We start from the raw sequence: 26533 nt of genomic DNA, 5'->3' as shown, positions 1-26533 counted from the left end.
TATCAACAGGAATCGAAAAGGATAATGAAACAACGTGTGTGAACTGAAGAGGTAGAAAAGTGTCAGTGTAAATTGAGAGAGAAGGGTCCTTGAATTGTGAGTGAGACAGAAGGAAGAAAGATCCGTGAGCATGAGGCAGCTTGTTTTTTTTTGGTCTAGATACTGGGCAGGCAAAGACATGCTGCCTTCCACAAACTGTGTGCTCACTTACAGAAGTTGTGTTGTTGTTGAACTCCTAGGGAAAAGCCTGGTGTTGAAATCCTGCAAACAAAATGTATTGTATACCATGCTCCTGTTGTATATTGATGACTTCTGTGTAACTGAGTCAGTAAGTTAATAAAAATCAGAGATTAATAAAGGTAGCAACAAGAGACAAAGGGAAGACATTAGCTGAGTGAGAGCAGCACTTCTCTGAAATTTCATCATCGACACACCTTGGGCCAGATATGCCATGGATCGTCCCTCATTTTGGATTAAATCATTTTGCACTGTCAGCAATGCTGTCTTGGCGCTGTGATATTAAACTGAGGAATTTCAGTTCAAAAGCATTGCTGCTTGAAGAAAGAGTCAGCTCCTCAGTTTGCAGCTGAAGGCATTTAAACAGATACCAGTTAGCGCACACTTGTGGAAGCTGCAACAGCTAGTAACTGTATTCTGAGGCTGCCAGATCAGGGAATAAAGCACAGCCAAGGCCTGTGTGGGTGACAGATCATCAAACTTGGGCAGAAAGGGAACAGGGAAGAATTGGAAATCAATCGAGGTGTGATCGGATGTCAGAGCTTCAGCAGTAAGTTAGACCCTTAAGGGAAAAAGTAGAAAACTTACCAGAACGTGCAAAAACACAGTGGTTTTAATGAGATTAGCCAGCTGGACCTCGTGTTTTAAAATTTTGTTAACCTACTTTTCTAATCAGCCTGTTCAGAGATGTTATTATGCACCTCTGGAGCAGATGGGAGTTGAATGCGGCCGTCCTGGTCCAGCGGTAGCGATACCACCACTGTGCCACAAGAGGACTGACTGGACTTCATAGAACATGAGTTCCCTGATTGGGGCTGTTAATCCGGCATAATCAGGGAGCCCTCGCTGACAGATAAAAAAAAGGGTGAGCATTAGGGATACTGACACCCTGGTGCCCAGGCTCTGTATGAGGCATTACTATAGTTGAGGACTGTTCATGTCCAAATAAATAGTGACTTGATGATGGGATACTGGCTTCTGTGGAGACTAAAAATACCCCGAGATGACAGTTAAAAGCACCATTGCTGTCTGGGTGTCATAAAAGATACAACTGCAAAACTTAAAACAGGACCATAACTTTGTTTTGAATTCGGGAATGTTGGAAACACGTTGTTGAGTCCACTGCAGAAGATAATTAAGATGAGTAAAGTAGAGGCAAGAAAATATATGCATTGGAAAACTGGAATGTTTTAATAAAAAAGAATAAAATTTAATAAAATAATAGAAAAAGCATGAATGGACCATTTTGTTACTGGGGTAGGGAGGTTCAGATCAGCCCAACAAAATAGGAAAAGAGCACTGACCCTTCATTTTATTCTCAACGGTGGGAACTTCCCAAATAAAGAAGCTGTAAAGACATTCCTAAAACCAGGACAGTTAATTAATACTGCAGCAAAAAAATATTTAATAGAATTTATAAGCTTGGAAATGTTTGAAGCCATTTTAAAGGCTTCATTAGAAGAATATTTCTTCATTGCTTAATCGTAAAACTCTAAAGAATTTTTAGACAGAAGTGCTTTGAAAGACAAATGATATCAGAGGCAGAGCAGTAAATCACTATTGTACAATTAAGTTTACATGATCCCTTGTATGGAGGGATTGTCTCATGAGCAAAGGTTAAACAGGTTAGGACTGTACTCACTGAAATTTAGAAGATTGAAAGTTGACCTCGCTGAGATATATACGATTCTTAAGGGGGTTGACAGAGTACATGCTGAGAGTCTAGAACCAGAGGGCATAGTCTGAAAATAAAGGCGTGCCATTTTAAGGTTGAGATAAAAAGGAACTTTTTCTCTCAAAGGTTTTGAATTTTTGGAACTCGTTGCCACAAAGAGCTGTGGGGCAGAGTCCATGTGTATATTTAAGGCTGTGATAGATAGATTCTTGTATGGAAGGATTGAGTTATAAAGAAGGGCTGGACAGACTGGGACTTTTTTCACTGGAGCGTAGGAGGTTGAGAAGTGACCTTACAGAAGTTCACAAAATACTGAGGGGAATTGATAGAGTTAATGGTAGTTGTCTTTTCCCTAGCATGGAGGATTTTAAGACAAGGGGACACATTTTTAAGGTGAGAGGAGAAAGATTTAAAAAAGACATGTAGGGCAATTTTTTTTTTACAGATGGTGGTTCGCATGTGGACAGAAGAGCAGGGACTAATTAGGGATAGTCAACATGGCATTGTGCGTGGGAAATTGTGTCTCATGAACTTGATTGAGCTTTTTGAAGAGGTAACAAAGAGAATTGATGAGGGCAGAGCAGTAGACATGATCTATATGGACTTCAGTAAAGCGTTTGATAAAGTTCCTCATGGTAGACTAATCAGCAAGGTTAGATTAAATGGAAAAGATGGAGAACCAGCTATGTGGATACAAAATTGGCTCAAAGGTAGAAGACAGAGGGTGGTGGTGGACTTATACACTTAATGGTAAGGTCGTGGAGTGTTGTTGAAAAAGAGACTTTCGAATGCAGATTCATAGTTCCTTGAAAGTAGAGTTGCAGGTAGATAGGATAGTGAAGAAGGTGTTTGGCATTTGCCTTTATTGGTCAGGGCATTGAGCATAGGAGTTGGGAGGTCATGTTGAGGCTGTACAGGACATTGGTTAGGCCACTATTGGAATACTGCATGCAATTTTGGTCTCCCTGCTGTAGGATGGTGTGAAACTTGGAAGGGTTCAGAAAAGATTTACAAGGATGTTGCCAGGGTTGGAGCGTTTCAGCTATAAGGAGAGGCTAAATAGACTGGGGATAATTTCCCTGGAGCATCAGAGGCTGAGGCGTGACCTTATAGAAGTTTATAAAATCATGAGGGGCATGGATAGGGTAAATAGGCAAGGCCTTTTCCCTAGGGTGGGGAAGTCCAAAGCTACAGGGCATTGGTTTAAGGTGAGAGGTGAAAGATTTAAAAGGGACCTAAGGGGCAACTGTTTCAGGCAGAGGGTGGTGCGTGTATGGAATGAGATGCCAGAGAAAGTGGTGGAGGCTGGTACAGTTACAACATTTAAAAGGCATCTGGATGGTAATATGAATAGGAAGGGTTTAGAGGGATATGGGCCAAATGCTGGCAAATGGGACTAGGTTAGTTTAGGATACTGGTCGACCTGGACAAGTTGGACCAAAGGATCTGTTTCCATGCTGCATATCTCTATGACTTTATGACCTCAATGGCTGACCTAACGCTCACTTTTCCCGAGACCACATTACCCATGATGTATGAGACTGGAAATGTGTAGTTACTGGCACAATGTTGGCTTTTACCAAGCGACCAAACTGCTGCCCTGAATTTCTGAGAGTGCCAAATTATCTCAGCTGCCTTGTGGGCTTTCCTTGTTGATCATTGATCATTATAAAATCCCTACCCTGTGGAAATAGGCTATTCAGCCCAACAAGTCCACACCAACCCTCCAAGGAGCATTCCCTGCACTTCCCATGGCCAATCCACCTAAACCGTACATCTTTGGACTGTGTGAGGAAACCAGAGCACCTGACTGAAACCCACACAGACACAGGGAGAATGTGCAAACTCCACACAGACAGTTGCCCGAGGTTGGAATCGAACCCAGGTCCCTGGCGTGGTGACGCAGCAGTGCTAACCACTGAGCCACCATGCTACCCCTTCTGGCTATCACTTTGATCTGCACTGCATTGTCACTGGCTCCCAGTGCTTTACCCCCACAGAGCTAACACAACACCTCACTGCAAGTTATCTTCTCCGACTTTCTCCCTGATTAAAATTCACTGCCTGTTGAACTGACTGAAGGGAACTATTAAAATCCTCACAGCAAGCCCCACCTTTGTTTAGAATAGGATTAAGTGTTAGGTTGTAAACATGCTCACCAAGTTGGTGGGTTTGGTTGCAAACATTTTGTCATTTTGCTGGGTAACATTGTCAGTGCACTCCGGTAAAGCATTGGTGTTCTGTCCCACTTGTTATTTATATGCCTGAGTTTGTTGAGGTGTTTGGTACCACTTCCGGTTCTGTTTCTCAGTGGTTTGTACACAGGGTCTTCAATGTGTTTGTTGATGGAGTTCGTGTTTGAACACCAGGCCTCCAGGAATTTCCTGGCGTGTCTCTGTTTTCCTTGTATGATTAAGAATGTGTTTTCCCAGTGGAATTTTTGTCCCTCGTTGACCGTATGTAGTTAGACGAGTGAGAATTGGTCGTGTCTCTTGGTAGCTAATTGGTGTTCGCCTATCTGTATTATCAATTTTCTTCTGGCTTGGCCTGTGTAGTGTTTCTCACAGTCTTGTGTGGTATTTTGTATATTACCCCAGTTTTGCTGGTTTTGGGTATGGGATCCTTGATGTTCGTCAGTAGCTGTCGTATGGTGGTTGTTGGTTTGTGGGTTACTCTGATATACCTATGGGTCTGAGTAGTCTTGTGGTGATCTCTGAAAGTCCTTGATGTATGGTAGGGTGATTAATGAGTCTCGTCGTGTTGTGTCTTCCTGTTGTGGTTTGTCTTGGAGGTAATGGTGGATTGTGCTTTACAGGTATCTATTCCTTTTGAAGACTTCGTATAGGTGCTCCTGGTCTGCTACGTGTAGTTCCGGGTTACTGCAATGTGTTGTGGCTCGTTTAACTAGTGTCTTGTTGCAGCTCCATTTGTGGGCTTTGGGGTGGTTGCTAGTGTGATTGAATATCTGGTCTGTACGTGTGGTCTTTCTATATATGCTAGTCTGGAGTTCCCAGTTGTTGTTCTGTTCTACCATTATGTCTAGGAAGGATAGTCGGTTGTTGATTTCTTCTTCTTTTGTGAATTTTATCCCGGTAAGGATGTTGTTTATGTTGGTGAGTTTCTTCTAGTTTTTTGCATTTGATAATCATGAAGATGTCATCTACATATCGGACCCAGAGTTTGGGTTGTATAGTAGGGAGCGCTGTCGTTCTAACCTTTGCATTACCGCTTCTGCGATCAGTCCCAATATTGGGGATCCCATTGGTGTTCCATTGATTTGTCTGTATACGCTGTTATTGAAGGTGAAGTGGGTTGTGAGGCACAGATCTAGTAGTTTCATGGTGGTGTCCTTTTTGATGTTGTTGGTGTCCTGCGTTGCCTGCCTACTTGATTCGTCCAGCAGTGTGGCAATTGTTTCTTTGGCTAGGTCAATATTTATCAATGTAAATAGTGTTGTTACATCAAAGGGTATCATCATCTCATCCTCGTGTCCTTGATGTTGAGAACAACAAACCACAGCACTTCCTGGATATACCTTGCAGAAATTCATTCCCTTGCAAATGCTGTTTTCTGTCCAGCCTTCCAAGGCATTTTATTCAGATGGAGGAGGAACCATAGACTCCCTACAATGTGGAAGCAGGCCATTCCGCCCGTTGAGCCCACACCATCCCTCCAAAGAGCATCCCATCCCTGCAACACTTCATTTCCCATGGTCAATCCACCTAGTCTGCACATCTTTGGACTGTGGGAGGAAACCCACGCAGACACGGGGAGGATGTGCAAACTTCAGAAAGGCAGTTGCCTGAGTGTGGGATTGAACCTGGGTCCCTGGTGCTGAGAGGCAGCAGTGCTAACCACTGAGCCACCGTGCCCTGTGCAATGACAGAACTACTCGAAATTCTGTGAATGGTTTAATTTGTAATTCCCATGTCCAACACAAATATGTACTTAGTTTACACTGCCAATGTAGCCCCATTATCAACGGTGTTGTCTAATGAACTAAGTTACCCCAAGATCTACTTCTTTAGGCTCTCGAGCTGCTATTGCCTCTGAAATGAATCTTCTTATTATCCTATTATTTGTGCCTGTATATTTTGCTTCCATTTTTAGTGTTATTTTATTTATGAAACTGAGTCATTGCGTCAGTGCTTAGGAGTGGGAAATTACATTTAAGGTCAGTAATTTTATTTAGTTTTTAAATTTAATTTGGCTTAATGTGTTAATATAAAACAGAATATATTTTAGGCAATGTTCCCTTTTCACTAGGGTTGTGCAGTATTATTCAGAGTCACGTAGACATCAAATGCAGCATCAGCCTGTTTCACTAACATTAATTGCACTGAGGAAAATAGGTCAGTCTGTGGGGGAGGTGCAGGACTGCACAACCCTTGGAGCAGATCCAAAGTAGCAGAAAGCTTGCTTTCCATGCTATTTAACAAAATAAAAATGCAGTGTGATTTATCTATCAAAAGAGCACTTTTCATTTCTTAACAGCACAGCCAGACAGGACCCTTAAGTACTTACAAAAGTGTAGATTAAACCATATAAATGACCTGTTCCGAGATCACAGGATGGTTAGGAATGACCAAGTTATTTATTCTATTCTCATTGGACAGACCTCCAATCCCACCTGTTAACATCATATAATACTTCTGTTTCTTAAATCATTGCACGTTTTTTGATTCCTTGAGCCTACCATTTCCTGGTGATCGCATTTTATTTGAAGAATTTCCAGAAATCAGTTCTAAATTTTAGACTGCCTCATAACATTCTAATTCATTTGTTTCACGTGAACATTTAAAAAGGTCTTTGATATGTTTATGTTGGAATTGGATTATAAGTGGTAATTTTATTTGCCTTCTGTATTGCTCTGAATACGGTTTACACTGAATTTATTTACATCCATCAAGTTCACTCTGGGATTGTACTTCATTACAAAACCATCAAAAACAACGCTGTGCAGTATTGTAAGGAAGGTATTTGTGAATTCAATGCGTTAGAACACAGAGCAAAATATTTAGTAGCTTTTGGGATGAGAAAATGAAAATAATTGGCAGTCTTAAAAGGAATTAAGTATGTTACGGGAATGATTTCTCCTACATTTATATGCAGTAGAATTAAAACACCTTATTTATTAATACCACACATAAAAAAAAATAATAATCTTGTTATTATTGATGGCTCTCTCTGATTATTGAGAGATCATGCTGAAGTTCTCAGCTTTTCTGCTGACCCTTGAATGGCATAGTAGGTGAATTAGGTCTGTAAGTGAATTGGGTAGCTGGTCTCATTACAAGGCTAAGTTTAATAAATATGTGTGAAGGATATATTAAATCCACCCTTTCTCATGTTCTGGATTAATTTATGTTGGGTCACACCTTAGTTCGTTGACTCTTTGAGGACCAGTTGTTTTTTGTACATTTGAAATATGGGGTGGGTAAATGAATTTTATTTTGATTGAAAGGTTAAGTTTGTTTCTGATTCCAGTTTCAGTTTAACACACAGTTTCAATTTCATTGTCGGTTTGGCTAAATCATACAATTGTGCTTATAAGCCAGAATTGAATTTATTTAAATCCATACATTGTTCATTTGAGGCACTGAGACTTAGACCTTGATAAACTAGGTATGAATCTACAAATTTACTTACTCCCATACCCAAGATCCTGTCAATGACACATGTTACTTTCAGCACAGCCAACCAATCTCATAACCCTGATTATCACTTATTTAGCTTTTCTTCTTTGGCTTACTATCAACAATCCCTTTGTCTTCCCAACTTTTTCCCTCACTCTCTCTCTCTTTCTCTCTCTCTTTCTCTTTCTCTTTTTCTCTCTCTTTTTTCGCTCTCTCTCTCTTCCCCTCCCCCCACCCTCTCTCTCCCTGTCTCTCTCTTTCACTCTCTCTCTCTCATTCTCTCTTAGACTGTCTCCATCTATCCACTCACTCCTTTTCCCCTCCATCCCTGTCATCAAGATAAAGACGAGTTTTCTCAAATGATATCAGTTCTGACGAAGAGTCAGTAGACTCAAACTATGAACTCTGTTTCTCCCTCCACAAATGCTGCCAGACCTGCTAAATTTCTCCAGAAGTTTCTGTTGTCGTTTCAGATTTCCAGCCTTCATCATCATCTGGTTTTTTTTTGTGAATCTGTAAATCTCAGAACCATCCTGATTTATGCTCAAATCCACCAGCTGTGTTTATGGCAATGCTTCCAGCTCTGAGGCAGGACTTTAGCAGAGTATCGAGCAAGCAGCATTAAAAAATAAACATTTTGCTTCATCCACCAGCACTGGCTTTCAGTTAGATGTAGATGAATGAATATAACCTTGAGGCAAACATTTCTGATCACCTGATTATTAAAACTGACCACTGGATAACATTGGAACCTAATGATTGAGGGAAAAAGAGGATGTATCTCTCCCACGTTGGCAGCTTGTTTTAGCTGGATGTAGAAATACTGTAACAGACATCAAACGGCTAAATATGGAGTTTAGCTTTTGTATTTAATGTCCTAACTTATTGGTTGTTCAAGCTGCTTTTAAAGCATTTTTAAATTAATTTCTGCATGTAGAGTAGAAATCCTAGGGAATTGCAGTGAGCGATGAAAAAGACAAGCTGAACCATTTCTAGGAAATGTCATTGTGCTCGCCAGTGTTTGGATATTTATGCAGTGCTACTATGAACCATTACTGTGACAGATAGAGTGACTGCAGTTGATCTTTTATCTGTACTTATGAAGGATACAGACAACCATCAATGTCATTGCTGTCTGCAGAGAACAGTGTGTTGCAGATGATTTACAATAATTATGGACATAGCCCTTCCATATCCTGAAATAACATCTCATAGTGATTTAGAATGTAATGACCTGAAATTTCCTGAAAAAGAACATATTCAGTACTTATACCAGTTTGGCTAAAGAGTCAGTGTGGATTTTAATGATTTTTATAGCAAATAAAGTGGTGCAGAACGTGTCCGTATACAGCCCATTAGAGTGAGACACTTGACAGACTGCATTGCTCACCCAGTTCTCTGTGAAGTACATGAAGCATTAATAATATTGATGTTGTTGTTATGTGTGATTTACAGTAATTTTGCTCAGTGTCTCTTAGTGAATTACCATATTTTGCTCATTAAGGCAGACTATTAAGACTGTTTGTCAGCTCTGAGAACGTTAATATTTACAATTAATGACTTTGTTTCAAAGCTGCACTGCGCTGTTATGCTGTATGAAGCTGGCAAGAGTGAACTAAATCAAAAGCTGCTTGTGCCTTCTGCAGATACTAGAATCTAATGAGCATGGTGTCATAACTAGGTGATGACTGCTGTTATGTATTCTACTGTTGTATCTCCTAAAACCAATTTGGTACTTTTTTACTTTCATGTTTTTGATTAATCTTGAGCTTTGTTGCAAAAGGGTAACATTTAATATGACTGACTTTGATTCTTAGTGGTTAATTTTTTTTTTAAGAAGTATCATAGAGTCATGGAGATTGACAGCAACCCAGGAAAAGGTCCTTCAGCCCATCACATCTGCATTTGTCAAAAACAGCCACCTAATTATTCCAATCCCAATTTCCAGCAAGACTTCCATACAGGACTCTGAGGAGTAAATTCATCAAAATGTTCACTTTGCTCTCACATGGCCTGTTTCATCCGTGTGGGAGGGGTTGGCATTATATCTGGCAGGAGAATAGTGGTTGGGAACCCTGGTGTAATCCCACCGATGCTCAGATTAAGTCCTTGGCAGGAAGTCCCATGAACAGCTTTCCCACCTGATTGCCAACTGAGACCCATCATTGGAAAATTATTGCCTGCTTAAGGGCCTTATCCTGCCTCTACTGATATTCCCATCCAGTGGTAGATGGGGTCTTGCTGTGGCGGAGGCTCCAAAAGGCAGTTGTATGTTTGCTTGCAGGCTCACTTGGGGGTCTCTTATTCAGGACACTCATTGAGGGGCCCCGTGTCAGAAAAATCAGAGGGGGAGGAGCGCCTCTGAAAATTTTTCACCTGCCCCTGCTTCTCTTCACCCACCCCTAGCCTGGCATCCCAACCCCACAATCCTGGTGCTGCCATCCTTTACTTGTGCTTGGCAGTTCTAGCCTTGGGTGAATGTATGACCGGCAGCAGCCCCTGCTGGTGCTGCTGAGCAGTTAAGAACCTCTCCTCCAGGGCCCTTGATCCTGGAAATGCCCACCACTGTTCATTTCACTGCCTGGATGGCACTTAGTGCAGCAGACCTCGTTGAAAAGGCAGCTGGTGGGCATGACCATCCACTCCCTTTATTAAGTATCACGCAATGTTTCACATTGCGATGACAGCTCAATGGTTTCATGGCAAGGAAGCCCAAGGACCCATTTCAGGACATCTCTTGAGGCACATGTTGCTGTAGCTTTGTCTTTCTTGCTCACATGGTTGTACATTAATCAACATCTTCCCATTGACAACACAACAGAGAAACATCTTGCAACCTGGTCGAATGTTTCCACAATTCTTGGTTATGTCCTGTTTCTCTAGCAGAACAAGACCTACCAAAGGTTGTGATATAGTCAGGAAGGAGTGGTCCAATACATTGGCCTGGACGATGTTGCCCCAGTAGCAGTGAGCAGCGATAGATTTGTCACTATTGATGGCTGTAACTAAACGCATCTGGGGAGACAACTTAGTGCTCATATCCAAAACTTGTGGAACATATTAATGCTTCCACTGATACCTGCCAGCCTGAAAACTTGGACTAGTTATATATAAATATATTTGTGGTATGTGGGCAATTAATGACTGGGACAATATTCATTGCCCATCTGTAATTAACCTTGAGAAGGTGGTGGTGAATTGCCTTCTTGAAACACTGCAGTCCATGGTGGATAGGTAAACCCACATTACTGTTGGGGAGGGAGTTCCAGGATTCTGACTCAGTCATAGTGAAGGAATGGCAATATATTTCCAAGTTGTGATGTTATGTGGCTTGGAGGGGAATTTGCGGTGGTGGTGTTCCCATACATGTGCTGTCCTTGTCCTTGTGGGTGGTTTTGCGTTTCAGGTACACTGGCAAAAGAGCCAAGTTAGGTGGCTGCACTGCCGCTTGGAGATGGTACATGCTATTGCTGCTGTATGTTAGTGATGAAGACATTGAATGTTGGTGGTTGGGGTTAATTCCTTTGTTCTGGATGGTGTTGAGCTTTTTGAGTGTTGTTGGAGCTGCACTCATCCCTTAATTGGAGAGTATTCTAGGATACTCCTGGCTTGTAGAGATGGTGGACAGTTTATGGGGAATCGCAAGGTGAGTCACTTACTGCAATATCCTCAGCCCCTGATTTTGGGAGAGCTGGTGGCATAGTGGTAATATCACTGAATGAGTAGTCCAAAGGCTGAGTGACGTGGGTTCAGATCCCAAAGTGGCACCTATCGGAATTTAAATTCAATTGATAATACCTGGCATTAAAAGTTAATCTCAATAGTGGTGACAAAGGACCATTTTCAATTGTTGTAAAGACCTCTCTCATTTGTTAATGCCATTTAGGGAAGGAAATTTGCTGCCCTTACCTGGTTCAGATCAGAAAACGTCTAACAAGCTACTCAGTAATATCAAACTGCTACAAAGGCTATTGCCTGGAGGTTACATCACTGTTTACACAGATTGATATAGAGGTGCTCCTAGTCAGTTAGAGCTTGCAGACTGCACCCTGCCTCTCAATCAAACACTGTTGTCAATCTTGGCAGGACTGAGAAGTCAAAAAGCAGATAAGCTGAGTGTGCTGTAAAGACCACTTTCTTTTTGTATTTTTGACTGTGGATGAAAATAGAAACGAGACTGTTTTCAAACCAAGAATTGGGGAAGGAATTTCTGTACTTTTAAAAAACAAAGTTACTGAAACTCATTGTAGTGTCATGTTTACATTTTTCAAGCAGTGAGTAAATAGTCAGCATGGCACTAGGGTTTTATTGTGTTCAGAGTGAGATGTGGCCGGCAACAAATGGCTGATTGGTTTTTGTGATCAGTTGTAGATATCAAAGGTCATCGGCCTGACGGTAACTCTCTGATTGTTTGTGGGTGTGAACAGTACAAGCAGAAACCATCAGACCTCTAGAAGGCGGATGTCTCTCTCTGCAATTAAAATACCTGAAGTCTGAAGAAAGCTATATCTTTCCTCCCTCTAACTGCTTTAAATTATGGTCTTTAATTAGAAGCTAAGGAACTGTGCAGTTAGTATACCAATACCTATGTCTCCTGCAAAGAAGTGAACAGAACATGGAGAAAAGAGATTGAATAACAGAAGGTCCTGACAATCAAAAGGCTCATCCCAACAAATTGTGCTACCCAGTGCTATTGAACTGTGGTTCCCAGGTGTTTTTCCATCCACCCAGAAAACCAATATTTTTTACAGTGGTCTGTGTCTCTCTGTCTTTATGTGTGTGCAGGGAGTTTAGAACAGGGTTAGGGTTTTAAGCAGTAGAGCCTTAAAGTTCATAGCTATTTTCTTGTGATTAGAGTTTACTCATTTGTAATAAATAGTTACATACAGGAAATCAGATTTTCTGAAGAAGGGTCTAGGCCTGAAACGTCAGCCTTCCGGCTCCTCTGATGCTGCTTGGCCTGCTGTGTTCATCCATCTCTACACCTTGTTATCTCAGCTTTTGCTTTTGCTTTGCTTCTGATCACAGAAACTTGACTCCGGAATGCATGAAGCCTTCTGTCATAAGATCTAAAATGGGCTAAGAAAGGTCCTGCTGATTACCAACATTCACCGTACCCCAGCTCATAAGTACTCATCCATGCTGAAGCAGTACTGAGCATAGAAAGGGCACAAAGTATTGTGGTTGGCCCTGGGTGGCTCAGTAATAGTATGACTAAATGATCTGGCCAAGTCCTGAAAGACACACCTGCTAGACTGGTGCTGAGGCAGGTGGTGAGAGAACAAGCAAGAGAGAAAAGCCTACCTGCCCTTGTACTCACCAATACACCTGTTGCCAATGTTATAGTCCTTGATAGTGTTGGTAGACATGGACATCAAAGTCCATGTGAAAATAAGATCTTGTCTTCACACAATGGATACCTTCCATCATGTTGTGTGGCATCATCACTGTGCTAAATGGGATAAACTCAGAACAGATCAAAAGAGGCCTGCATGAAATGCTGTGGGTCACCAGCCGCAGAATTGTAGTCAGCCACAATCTGTAACCTCATGGCTCAGCATATCCTTCACTATTATTAAAATCTGCTAACTCTCAGGGCCTTCAGTCTGATCAGATTTCCAGTGCTAACGCTGTACCAGTTATTGGCAGCATTCTGCAACTAGGTGATAAGTATCTATAACTGTCGGAATTAGATGGGGAACTGGGATTGTCCCTTCTAACTCATTAACACATCATTATCCCAAAGCAATTGCAGACCTGACGTAATAGCCTCTGTCTCATTTTCCTGTCCTTTATGCCTGAGGTATGGGAGTTCACAGGGGCTAACATCATAAAATGAACCATAAATCTCATCACATCTTCAGTGCTGTGGTGCAGTGCAGCTGGGACTGACAGTAAAATAGGAATCCATTTGTCTTTTACCAAGGGGACTGCATAGCTGACAGTCTAAACTATGGTGAGGGGCAAGAACTTTGTGAAGCAACCATGTTGACATTAACATTTGCAATAACTTACATATTGCTTATAAATGCTTGGAAAATCAAAATGAATGTTTGGCTTTAAAATCAGTTACAAATTGTTTCACTGAACTGTGGTGTGAAAAACAGAACTCCATTAAAACAAAACTTTATACTTTTCCAGTTTAATCAACATTATTTCGTACATTTCAGTATCCTGATTACTGAAACATTAAAAATATTTTTAAAATGTGATTTCAAAAAAGCATAAAGTAGAATCAGATTCTTTCTACTGTTGTAATATCTGCTGACTGACATCCTGATCGATGGGGCTGGACTTTCCCCTTTGAGAGCGAGAGTCAGAAATCTGCATTGGTTCCTGAGGCTAGATATGTTCCTAATCCTTCTTTTAGAGACGTTAAGGCACCTCTCTGGAGCTGGTACGACTTGAACTCAGGCCTCCTGGCTCAGGGGTATGGACACTACCATTGTGCCACAAGAGCTCTATTTCCACGATTAAGTGAACCTGCTTCAGAAGTTACAACGAGGGCTGGGATCCTCAAGCCCAGAGCCACGAAATAGACTAAGTGGACTTGGTCTTAAATTCTCTCTTTTTAAACATTTCTTTCCTTTATCATTGGAAGGATTGTTATTCTGAACTTCTTATCTCTTCATTTTTTCTAATTCATTATTATGATTTTATACTTTTGAAGGTCTGTAATGCTGGACTTTTTATTTCTTTATTTTCCATTTTTCTTCCCCATAAGAATTTGCTACCAAGGAAGCTGTAGCTAGGTACCTTTGTACCTAAGATGGCACTGTAAGTGGCAACTTGTAAACTTTTCACTGTACTCATATGAGTACATGTGACAATAAATCTCATTCAATTCAATTCAATTCTGGTCACATTTACGTTTTTACCCATGCAGCCTGTTAGTAGCCGAGGCAGCTTCACTGTTCAATTAAGTGAAATGCAGAAAGCTGCTTGAAATTGAGAAAGCCACTTGTAAACTTTCTAGCTTGAAAGGAGCAACATACCATATCCTGTCTCCAGGTTTTTAAAAATTAAAATTAAAATACAGGTTCAGCAGTCAGGGCACCATCCTGATAATGGAGGGATCCCTCTAGGGACAGGGACGGCTTCTAGGCTTACTGGTTTCCTGATCTTCTGCCAGTTGTCCACCTCCAGGCACCTAAACTGGCCTGCCATCCACGAGGACAAGGAAGCTGGATGTTTCTAGTTGACCTTCTCTCGCTGACCTCAGTTAGGCTCTTAATGAGCCTTGTCAGATACCCTCAGCAGACAGGAAGGAGCCTCATCAGCCCCAAACCCCATCTCTGCCACAAATGGCTCGGACACGGGATGAAACGTGGGAAAGGGGCACACTACTTTTGGCCCCAGATGGACTCTGTCTCCCAACCATAGCACGTGTCGAAATTCCAACCCATGGAACTGGAGCACAGAATTCTGGTTAGATCGTCAACAGAATTGTTGAGTTTGATTTAGTTCTTACAATGTTCTAGCGAATTCGGTTTCCTCAAGGACAGATAAAGAAACCAGTTCTTGTTTGGTTCACTGTTTTGTGGAAAGTGAAGACATGTGATTTACATGGAGCAGGAACCAAATGTAATTGGTGGTCCTTAATCACTTTTAATATGAAATATTTGTAATGCAGACAATGTTAATTTTATTTAACAGGCTTTCTATCTAACAAAAAGTAGAATAGCTGATTGGGCAGATCTGGCGCTAATGTAAATGTTGTGTTTGCGTGTGTGATAGGTTTCACCGACCCACAGCCATCCTGTGGAAATTGGAGACCAGCGCCAGCAGACCCTTCCTTCACTTTCCTCTCCACCCAGACCTGTGGTTGGAGCAAGGTACAGTACTTATTTCTCACTAACAACAAACAGTTAACTCGATCCTGCTTCAAATCCAGGCCTTTAAAGATCCAAACTTCAGCTATGGCTGAGACTTAACACGTAATAAAATTTGTTTATGAAAAAAGTAAGGCTAACACAATTAAAATTGTGACCTGTTTTCAAATATGTGAATTTTTTTTTTAATAGAAATGCATTTCTTAATAGAATTGCCAATGTGTTCAGTTAGACTATTTTTTCGGACAATTTATATTTTCATAATTTTGTATTTATTTGATGCACCATTGTATCAAATACCTCAGAATACTTTACCTCATGACACATTTTTGAAGTGCAATGATTGATACTATGGAAGTAAACAAATATATTCCAATTTCACCAACTTAATACGGGAAAGATATTATTAAATTGGACACATAATTTTAAAGTGAGAGGAGAAAGATTTAAAAAGGACTGGAGGGACAACTATTTTACTGCCAGAGGAAGTGGTAGATGCAGGTACAGTTACAACATTTAAAAGATATTTGGATGGGTACATGAATAGGAAAGGCATAGAGAGATATGGGCCAAATACAGGCAAATGGAACTAGTTTAGTTTGGGAGACTTGGTTGGCATGGACAAGTTGGACTGAAGAGTCTGTTTCTGTGCTGTATGACTCTATAAATTAGATGAATTTCTTCTTTTATTGATAAACGAGCAACAGATTTGTTTTCTGTTAGTAAGCAAAAATCACCATAGCCTTGCCAGACCATAGAGTTGCTCTTTCATTATAGAGAGACGACTGGTATTGGTTTAACCTGAGTGTCACCACACCTCAGGCAAGAGCAGAGGTTGAGAAAGAGAGTCCTTAATGCTAACCTCAGCCAGTGTGGTTTGAACCTACATTGTTGGTGGTGCTGTCCATTGCAAACTAGCCATCTAGCAACTAAGTGAGCTAATAAATGCTCTGCAAATTAGATGGCATGACATGAATTTTTGAAATGTGCGATCTCAGAACTCGACTTGATTAACCAGTCAATAACTACATTTGTGGTTATTCATTCACCCATTTGTCTTTTGAAAAGTGCATAAAGATGACTTACATTCATTAGACCATCAAAATGTCCAATTTTAATTTGTTTATTTCACTCCTAGGAAAACTCGTGGGGAAGGAAAGAAGTGTCGGAAAGTGTACGGTATGGAAAACCGAGATATGTGGTGTACTGCCTGCCGCTGGAAGAAAGCTTGCCAAAGGTTTATTGATTAGAGAAAAATTATGAAGGGCCTTTAAGAAGATTCTTTGGGCAGCTATTATGTAATATTTTGAAGCACTTAACTTTTTCTAAATAAATTTGTAAGTGTAGCAACAACACTTATATTCAACAAGATGCACTTAAAAGAATCCTGTGTGGAACCAAGCAGCAAACAGATGGTTCCAATGTCAGTGATAAATAGTGTATTACAAAGAAATCTCTTTCTAAGAGCAGCTGGAACAGAATGTTTAAGAAATTCCAAAGCAAATGTTTCTACGTTCAGTTTGAAACATTAGCTGACAGGGAATTGAAGTATATTGTGTTCCAATTTTAAGCCTTAGTCTTGGAGGTTTCTCAGGAAACCTGATACTTGTGACCAACGTGTCAACACAAGGAATTCTGTAATGAAACACTTGTGGTTTATCTGTTTGGTGTGATTTCAATGTTCTTCTGAGCAGAATAAGCTATTTTTAAGCTTTTTACTATCATTTACTTCTAAACTACAGCACTAAGGGGAATATTGTGTTCTGTTGACAACATTTCAATCATATGTTATTTTCATGAACGTTGAGGGAGGTGGAAAGTGAGGGTCACATGAAAAGAGAGTGAAATTATTCCTGTCCGAACCCATGATGAACTTCCAAGAAAGCAAAATTGATTGTTTTGCAACATGAAGAAGACACGATGGAGCACAAGCCAGGCTCAGCAAGAATCTATGTTTCTCAGAAAAACAAGAGTAACAAACAGCTATGTCGCTTTGTGCTAGTGAGCTCTTTAGGGATGTGCATTAAGCTGGATCTATGAACGAAGACAGTGCAATTGAACTGATGCCAGTTTTGCTCAATATTAACTCTGGGGTACGTTAAGAACAGCAGTGTTTTTTGTTTAATGCCCTTTTGACTGCAGTTCTGTACAACCTTATTAATTTACTCCAATAATGAAAAAGATTGTTAATCAGGAACACATCCTCAGTGTTCTGATGCTAGAAATTCTGTGTTGCTCAACTAACAGACATTACACTTAAATGTAAGGTCAATGAAATGGTTATTGTTCACTGTTACCAGCCAGGCAGTAAATGGTCAGAGTGGATTGGCTACTAACTGTGGAGCACGTCTGAAATCAATGGAATGAAAATCGGGTAGATTCTACAATGCATGGTAAACCATTAGATTACTACTAGGACAGCGCTGGTGAAAATTATCCTGAAAGTGTTAGCAATTCCTTGAGATACAAAGTTGGTCAGAGAAATGATGCCATCCACTATTAGTAAACTAATTGTGTAGAAGTGTTCACAGCTTTTGTCAAGCCAAATAATGTGATAATTAGCTTAAAGAACAGCTAAAAGCAGACTCTGACTGAACTGAATTTTGTACAATCCACGTTTCATTATCTCCAGCTAAATAAAGCTATCAATACAGTACATTCTAGGCAGTTCAACTGGTTTCTTTGTAAACTGACGTAATGCCATGAGCAAAATTTCCCAAGCTGATCATACGAGATTATGTGAAAGCAAATCATACCACAGAAGCAGCTATTCTGACAATTTTGAAACACTTGGACATTGGGCAAATAGCTTTAAAATAACAGGATGTGGAGGTGCCGGTAGTGTGTATGTCTCCTAAAAGATTAAAATGTATGCTTTAAAGTAAAAGCATACAGGGAAAGCCTGTTTCGGATTCATTACTGACTAATCGTTGAAACCATCTCTGCATTTATTGTAGCAAATTCAAATTTGAATGTGAACTTAAAATGGTATGGAAGACAGTATTAACCTCGTATTAATTGGATTGCATTTAAAGTTTCTAATCTGTGTATGTCCAGAAAAGATAGAAAGAATATCAACAATGGTGATTATCTAACTGAGATCCTGCATAAGGGACAATGGAGGCCAGGGATTCTTTTCCAAAAAGAAAAATAAAATGGCTGCATAAGGAAATGTTAAAAAGAAAGTTGGGACCCAAAAAGATTATTTACCTTATACCTATCATTGAGGCTCACTCTCGGGACTTTCATTTAATTGGTCTTGTCACCAGTCCATTGCTCTTTATTCCTGGCTGAATCAGCTATGTGTCTGTCATGTGTTAAGTTGGTACATTTATTTCATTTCGGCCATATTTGAAAACTGGCAGTAATAGAAAATAGTGATAGACCACTTCACATCCCTCTCAGCTTAATGTGCTTGAAATAAGGAATGCAGAGGCAGAAGTGTACATAAACAACACTCCATTGTACCCATGTTGCGGTCACCCACAATAATTCCAAAACAAATTTCACCCCTTTTTGCCACTGATTACTACTCAAATGGACTCACTGTCCAAAAGTCAATGTTTGCAACTAATCTCTTTTTAGCTTAAAGAACTATTGTGATCATACTTCATGCATTGTTGAAAATAAACTGCAAAGGAAATCCTTAGAATGTGATAGGACTAACCAAAATCAGACCTATTTTCCTTCTATCTGTGATAGTGCTTTCCATCATTTCTGCACACCTTCTAAGCATGTGAGATTTCATTCTCATGAAATATCTGAACTATTGATTTAATCTAGAGATCTTGTTAAACCTGTGTTATTCACATTTCATTTCATATATGACATTGAAACTTTAGTAATTGCTCCTTGTATTAACAAGTCTGGAGTTATTCTTTTGATTTGTCGTACTGGCACTGATTAATTTACTAATTTTTACACTTGCCTGTTTTCAAACTTTTCATTTCTTTCATAAATATTTTCTCTATCCTGATATGTATTTCTATTATTAATTTTTCCCTCACTGAGAGTCTTCCACATTCTCTCCTCTCCATTTTAGTGTTTCACAACTGTGCTAACCATACCCGACCAAGTTTTCCATCCCTAAATATCTCTGATTAACAGTGTAAAAGTATTTCTGCAAACCTCATTCCAGTTTTAAGTAAACTGCATTCCTCACTCTTTACACAATGTCTTCAAACATAGGTTCTATATGTCCTCAGTTTTACAGTTTTGCTTATCAGTACTGCAAGGACCATAGGCATTTGTAATTTTTCTGCTTATAGGCATTGGTTGTAATGGTTATATATCCTGGCTATTGTGGACACAGTAGAGATTTTACAAAATTGAATAAGTTCTGAAATTTTGGAAACTCCAATTGATAGATATACTTTCCTATATTGATGAATTGCTGACCTACAAAGTGACACTGTCTTGGAGGAACACATAATGTCGTCAGTTAGGTAGTGTTGACCGTGTATTTCCCTGGAGCTACTGCCTCCATTGTCCTAACTTCATCCTAAATCACAGAGATCTACAGCACAGAAAAATGCCCTTCAGCTCATTGCGTTTGTGCCAGTCAAAAACAAAAACCACCTAACTATTCCAATCCCATTTTCCAGCATTTGGCCCAGAGTCTGTGATAGAAACCCCACTTAAAAACATTCCCAAGAAAATTCTCAGCTGAGTTACTTAGCGTGTGATTTATTCTCCTCATTGAGAGATGTCTTGATATGGATAGGATTTCTTTTTCAATGTATTTGATTCCCTAAGCAGGATATTTTTAAATGTTTTTTTGAATCATGAAATTTATAAACTTAATTTGTATAGTCCTGAAAAAAAGTTAGTCCTGACAAAAATAGTTATTTCAAACTTGAGACTTGACATAGAAACATTCAGAACATGGATTCTTGTTTTCGTAAGACCATTTTTCATTTACAAGGTACAATGGTGTTGGCTGTGTTTTATTTTGAAAAGTGGTTTGGTATACATACAGCTTCCAATACCCAGCAGCCCTACTCAGCAGAGGACAAATTAAATGTGAAGTTGCTTTGGACCACACACTATTAGTACGGCTCCTTGTCCTTTAACCACTATGATTTCCCATCAACATTAGTGCCCGTTTTTAAAAGAAAAAGTTTTGGAATAATAAAAAAGTACAATTTGTTCAAGAATTATATTTTGTAAAACAAAGTATAGAAGTTATATATTACAAAACATGGATTTCACAGAATTTGGGGGCTAAGGCCCTTAAATTGTTGATTGTGCACTGTGGCGTTGTTTGTAATTACATGTTGGAATCATTACTTCCTAAATATGCATGTTGTAGTCAATTCTGGCAGCCTTGTTTGCACTGCTAAACCAAATGTGACAATATTTCTGAAAGATGCACTTAAGGACATAAGAAAGTAGATAGTACTGAAGTTCATTAAACATTCTAGAGTTTGGTGAACTTTTTTGGAAAAAGTAATTGTCAGGATGTTTGCACATCCCTACATTTTCTTTATTTTATATATATTATATATATATAAATAATGTGTGTGTGTCTGTGTAGTTAAAATGCATATTGTGAATGTATTGTGAACATGCCTCGTGTTTTCCTTTGTGGTTGTCCCAAGAGGCATTTGTTTTCCTATATTACAGGAATGCTCTCATTCTGTGTTGAGCCAGTGGTGCTGCTGCATTTTATCATGTCTAGTCACATTGTGCTATTTGTGCTGAAGTACAAGGTGCTACATTCTCCAGGATGTTAAAATCAGCCAAAGCCATTCTTTATTTTTCTTGTCCAGCAGATGTATCAATAATTATTTACTAGCCAAAAAGAAACATTTTTAGACAATAGCGCATAGAATTTATGGCATTGAAACAGACCATTTGACTGAACAGGTCCATGCCAATGTTTAAACTGAACATGAACATCCTCCCAACTTACCTCTTATCCTTCTATTCCTTTATCCCCCATCTACATATTTGGCTTCCTGCTAAGTATTTCTGTGCTATTCGCCTCAGTTGCTCCATCTTTATGTGGAAGCAGATTCCACAGTTAATCTGCTATTTGAGTAGAGACTTTAGTTTTTGGTGTTTTTTATAGAATAAATATTGACTCATAAATTTCTAATTCCCCTACTGCAAGATAGTTTAAGCTCTCTGGGGAATGCAGTTGATTGTTTAGTAGTAAATTTGACTTGAGTTATAGGTATGTGTTCAGACTACCCAATCAGAACTAGCCTTCTGTTAATAAATTTATCTAATTATTTTTTAATTCCATTATGTTCCAAAGGATATTTTATGATGCACAGTACTATTCTGCTAAAGTTGCAAAAATTCCTACAGTTTTATAGAGAATACAGAGCTATGGAGGAAATGGAAATGTTAGTTTCCCATAGGAGCTCAGGTCTCATCACTTACGTAGAATTACACGTTAACAGCTGAAAGATTTAACCATTTGCTTCTTTCTCTCAAAACTTAAACTGTTCCTTTCTAATATATATCTTGCTATAAGCTATAATATTAAGTGAAAATATATATTAAATAGTTTGAAGGGGAAGCAGGTAACTATGCCTCTGTTTTTGATGTTTTCAAACTAATTTAGGCTTGTTTCACTAAATTACAATCTTTTAAAAATTGTGCATTTGGAATTTAGTAAATGCTAAAATATTGAGTGTCTATAGCACTACTTCTAAAAGTAAATTGAAAGACATCAAAAAGTCTCATATCGTCCGAAATTTCCAGTAATATCTGAGCAATTGTGTTATTCTTAACCAATTTTCAGATGTTACGAGTGACTGCCCATTAGTAATGAAAATTGTCTGTATTCTCAATGCCCTAAGATCAAATTTATAATAGTCCAAGACTACTGTCATAAAGTGGACTTTATGTTTTATATGATGAAAATAATTTGCATATTTATTATAAGGAGTTATTCTCCTTTCTGGCCAAAGTAAAAATGAATCCAAACATTTTAAACCTAATGCCATCACAACAATGTCATTACGACAGTACTCACTTTTCCCTCTTTCCCACACGCCCAAGTATCTCCTGCTTTCCCTAAATAGTATAATTATTCAGTGCGGTCAACTTCTCATTCCTACATTACATCAAATAGAAATTTCTGGAAAAGCTCCACAGGTCTGGCAGCATCTGTGGAAAGAAATAAGAGTTAATGTTTCGGTTCCAGTGACCCTTCCTCAGAACACATTCTCATTACCCGGTCTAATTACCCTAATAATCCATAATATAGCCTTACTAATCAATTCTAACACTTCACCAGCCCTATTTTAGCCCTTCCTATCCAGTTGCTGCTTTTCCCACCATTATACATCACCAGATCTCTTCCATTGTGATACCACCAGCTATGCCAACGACTAATATAACATTGCAATGTTACCCAGTACAGGGTTTATTCTCATATCACTGACCTCTTCCTACACTCTCATACCACAACATCTTAACAAATAATCTTTTGTTCATCATTTTTTCCTTTAAGAAAAGTAGAAAGAATTTCACATCAGTAACATTTTAGACAGTATTACACTTCCAACATCAAAGTAAAGAACACTTAAAAAACTACCATGTCCAACTTAGATATACTTTTAAAATTTCAAACTGAATGCTAAAGTTCACTGAAAATTTTCTATATGTTCGCATACATCTGGGATTAGAGTTTGCATTTATCAAAATTTTAAAATTATTCAAAAGTATTTCAATTAAACCGACTTTTTATTACAAATTAAGTACTATCCTTGTCTCTGCACTATGAGTTGATGTTTCATCTTGAAAAGCAGCAAATTAATTCAATATGTATGTGAGGTAGAGATTTGCCAACTTTCCCCACTAAAGACTTACCTTGCATCTGTTAGACAGGATTTCTAACTGTCTGGCTGAGAAGTGACTTGATGCATGTTCTCTGAACAAATAGCTATTTACCAGCATCATCAGGTGATTCCCTAGTGCTGAGGAACACAAACAGCAGTTACCACAGGCGGCACAGGCAACAGTTTTTAAACAAAAAGTGAACTATGTAAAATGTTATAAACTTTTGTACAAGTGTTTTTCAAGTTCTTGGCTTTTGTTTTGTACCAAAGGACACTGTCTTTGCGAAAATGTAGACTAACATTACTTGTTAGAAAATAAATGGAAAAAAACCTCAGGATTGCTGTTTTCACAGGTTTGTTAAATGGCAGAGAATGTTGGGCAGAAACTTTTTCAAGCCATAACCAATGTTCTTATGTTTGGAATAGAAAGACTTATCTCAGGAGAACAGGCATGGTATCATTTCTGTTATTTTAAGAGGCATAAGTGCACTACAACTACACATTGCAATTTTGCAGTGAATTGATTTAACAACAATTTGAAATTTTTAAGCACCTTCACATTAAACTGCATAAGATATTGGAAACAGAAAATGGCACTTTGGCCCAACAAGGCTGCCGTCATTTTCATTAACTTCATTTTGCCCCATCTTTCCTTCTAAAGCAGCTCTTACTTTACCCACTAAGATCTTTTTTTTTGGTGTTAACTGGTCCTAAATTTCATAGTTGGTTATCCTTTGCAAAGTAGTTCAGTTGGAGTTTGGTATTTACATCTGCTTTTTAAATTATGTCCTTTTTTTTTCAAACTGTTCTGTCAATTGAAGCATCCTTTACGGCCAGTGTTAAGACCAAAGGTGTAACTGGAATGTGCAGTTGTTGCATGTGCAAAAATTCCTCTTTTAAAATGGTTGATTGAATGTAAAATGCCATAAGCTATGCATCTTGTAATGTTGCCTGTGACACTGTAGTCTTGATTACACAAATGATGAGTAAAACATTCCTCTGTACAAATCCGCCTGATTGCCAAACACCCTCATAACTACGTTATCTGCTTAAGGTGTAAACTTTATATGGCTTTGAACAGTTCTCCTAAACTGTTGTGTTGACATTTTTGGGGATAAAAAAATGGATTAACAGTGTTAGTATAAGGAGCAATTTTATATAAAGTATTGTGTTACTATCGAACAATCAGTGGTGCATTTAACCTAAGGCTTGTAACTACATACTCTTATTCTCAATAGAAAATAACTGCAGCTTTCATTTATTTGGCAACACTTTCTGAGCTGGTAATTAGCGGGTTCAAGATACATGTTTCCTTTGACTGAAATAATAGACAAAAATGTAATTTTACCTTTGTCATTACCACAAAATCACTGAGCATATTGAAAAGTGATAGATATGAACAGCCCAAATTCTTTTGAAGGTGTCTCAATTCTGTATTTACAGGGTGACAATTTTCAGGGTCCCAAAGGCGGCATGGTGTGGGCTGGACCTTAAGGTGGAGTCAAGAGGAAAGTCAAAAATATTAATGTTGGGTCAGAAAGCCAACATATTTCCACCTCTTGGCGATCTCCCAATGGTGGCTTACCATTTGCAGAAGCTATGCACTCAACACCATGGATCAAATTTGCATAATTAGGTTCATATTTGTAGGTTGACTGGGAACAGCAGACATGTTCCCCACTGAGGAACAAGCCTGCCAGGCGGAGGTAGCTTGTTAGCAGCTGGCTTGGTGGCCCAGAGAGGTCCCCTTCCCAGTGAGAGCCGTAGCCAAAGAGGGTAACAGCTGTGGCAGCGGGCCATGTTGTGGAGGGATTTTGCTTCCAGCGAAAGTAAGTTGCTCTTTAGGGAGAGAGAAACTAAAGATTGCAGGCCTTACTGTGTCAATCATGCTATTCTTATAGTTGTAGGCCCTCTAATTGTGCCTGTAGCCTCAGGAACCTGCCATAGGGACTATAATTGGCTGCCTCCAAGTGCCCAATGCATGGGTCAGGACCTGGAAATGCCCTTGTTTTAATGTGCACAGGATTCTGCGCTCAGAAAGGAGGTAATTCTCTCAATAGACTTTCTGAACTTAGGATCTGTAAGAACTTAGGAACGCAAATGGACTGTTTAGCCCTGAAACCCGTTTCACTATTCACTACCCCCTTTGCCCCATCCCATAAAAGCTTTGGTAACAAAAAGAATCTCTATTTCAGTCTTAAAATTTACAATTGATCTAGCACCAATTGCCATTTGTCGGAGAGATCTCCAAATTTATATTTCCCTTTCCATGTAGAAATGATTCCAACTTCCACTGTAAATGTTCAGACTTGAATCCTTGGAATATACCCTTGGCCCTAGACTCATCAGCCAGAAGAAGTATCATAAAATAGAGCCATAGAATCCCTACAGTGTGGAAGCAGGCCATTCAAGTCCACACTGACCCTCCAAAGAGCAACTCACCCCCCTGCCCTGCCCCTGTAACTCTGCATTTCCGGTAGCTAATTGATCTAGCCTGCACATATCTGGAAGCTAAGGGCAGTTTAGCATGGCCAATCTACGTAACCTGAACATCTTCAGACTGTGGGAGGAAACCCACGCAGACACAGGGAGAATGTGCAAACTCCACACAGACAGTCGCCTGAGGCTGGAATGGAACCCTGCGTTGTGAGGCTGCAGTGCTAACCACTGAGCCACCATGCCACCCAGTAGTTTATTTCGATCTAGCCTAATTGTTCTCCATAGTATTTTGAAAACTTTAACCATCTCATCCCATCTAGTACTTTACTTCTTGGAGACCATGTATAATTCTGGTAGATTTAGATTGCATTCTCTCTAAAGCCAGTAAATTCTTCTTAAGGCGAGGTATCAAGAAATACTCATAGTACTGCAGGTGTTGTTTAGCCAGAAGTATGTTGTACCAAAGTATGCCTCCAACCATCTTGTAGTCCTGATCTTTTGGTCATAAAGGCCAACATTCCATTAGCTGTTTTGATTATTTTCTGCAGCTGTTCATGAATTTTAATGACCTATGTACCGGGACCCCAACTCTCTTGGGACCACCGCAGTTTCAAGCTTTTCCTCAATTGGAAAGTACATTTTCTTTCATTTTTAGATTTAATGTGAACTCTTGCTTACCTGCACTATAATCCATTTGGAACAGTTTTATCTTTTCACTTTTTCTAGCAATATATATGTAAATTCACTCTTCCATTTGTACTGCTTGTATTGCTATCTATCTTTGAGTCTTTTCAAACTTAGATGTGTAGCTTTCTATTTCATCTACTAGGTTATTAATAAGTCCTGTGAGTAGTTGGAAGTCCCATTGCAGATCCTTGTGCAATGTCAGTAATCACATCTTGCCAACCAGAGTACCTG

At 39.3% G+C, this 26533-nt stretch overlaps 1 protein-coding gene across 1 annotated transcript in view; it reads left to right on the top strand.

Annotated features, from left to right (window-relative positions):
- LOC109911849 (zinc finger protein 704) overlaps positions 1-25650 on the top strand; it is a 38612-nt gene extending 12962 nt beyond the window's left edge. The window contains exons 5-6 of the mRNA XM_048595660.1: positions 15286-15383; positions 16519-25650. Coding sequence (XP_048451617.1) covers positions 15286-15383; positions 16519-16630 — 210 coding nt within the window. The 3' untranslated portion in view covers positions 16631-25650. The remainder of the gene's footprint in view (positions 1-15285; positions 15384-16518) is intronic.
- Positions 25651-26533: the final 883 nt, after the last annotated feature.

Source organism: Rhincodon typus, chromosome 4, assembly GCF_021869965.1.
Source record: "Rhincodon typus isolate 14 chromosome 4, sRhiTyp1.1, whole genome shotgun sequence".
NCBI classification, from domain to species: domain Eukaryota; kingdom Metazoa; phylum Chordata; class Chondrichthyes; order Orectolobiformes; family Rhincodontidae; genus Rhincodon; species Rhincodon typus.
The sequence above is the reverse complement of the archived record's forward strand: the minus strand, read 5'-3'. Positions and strand labels throughout refer to the sequence as shown.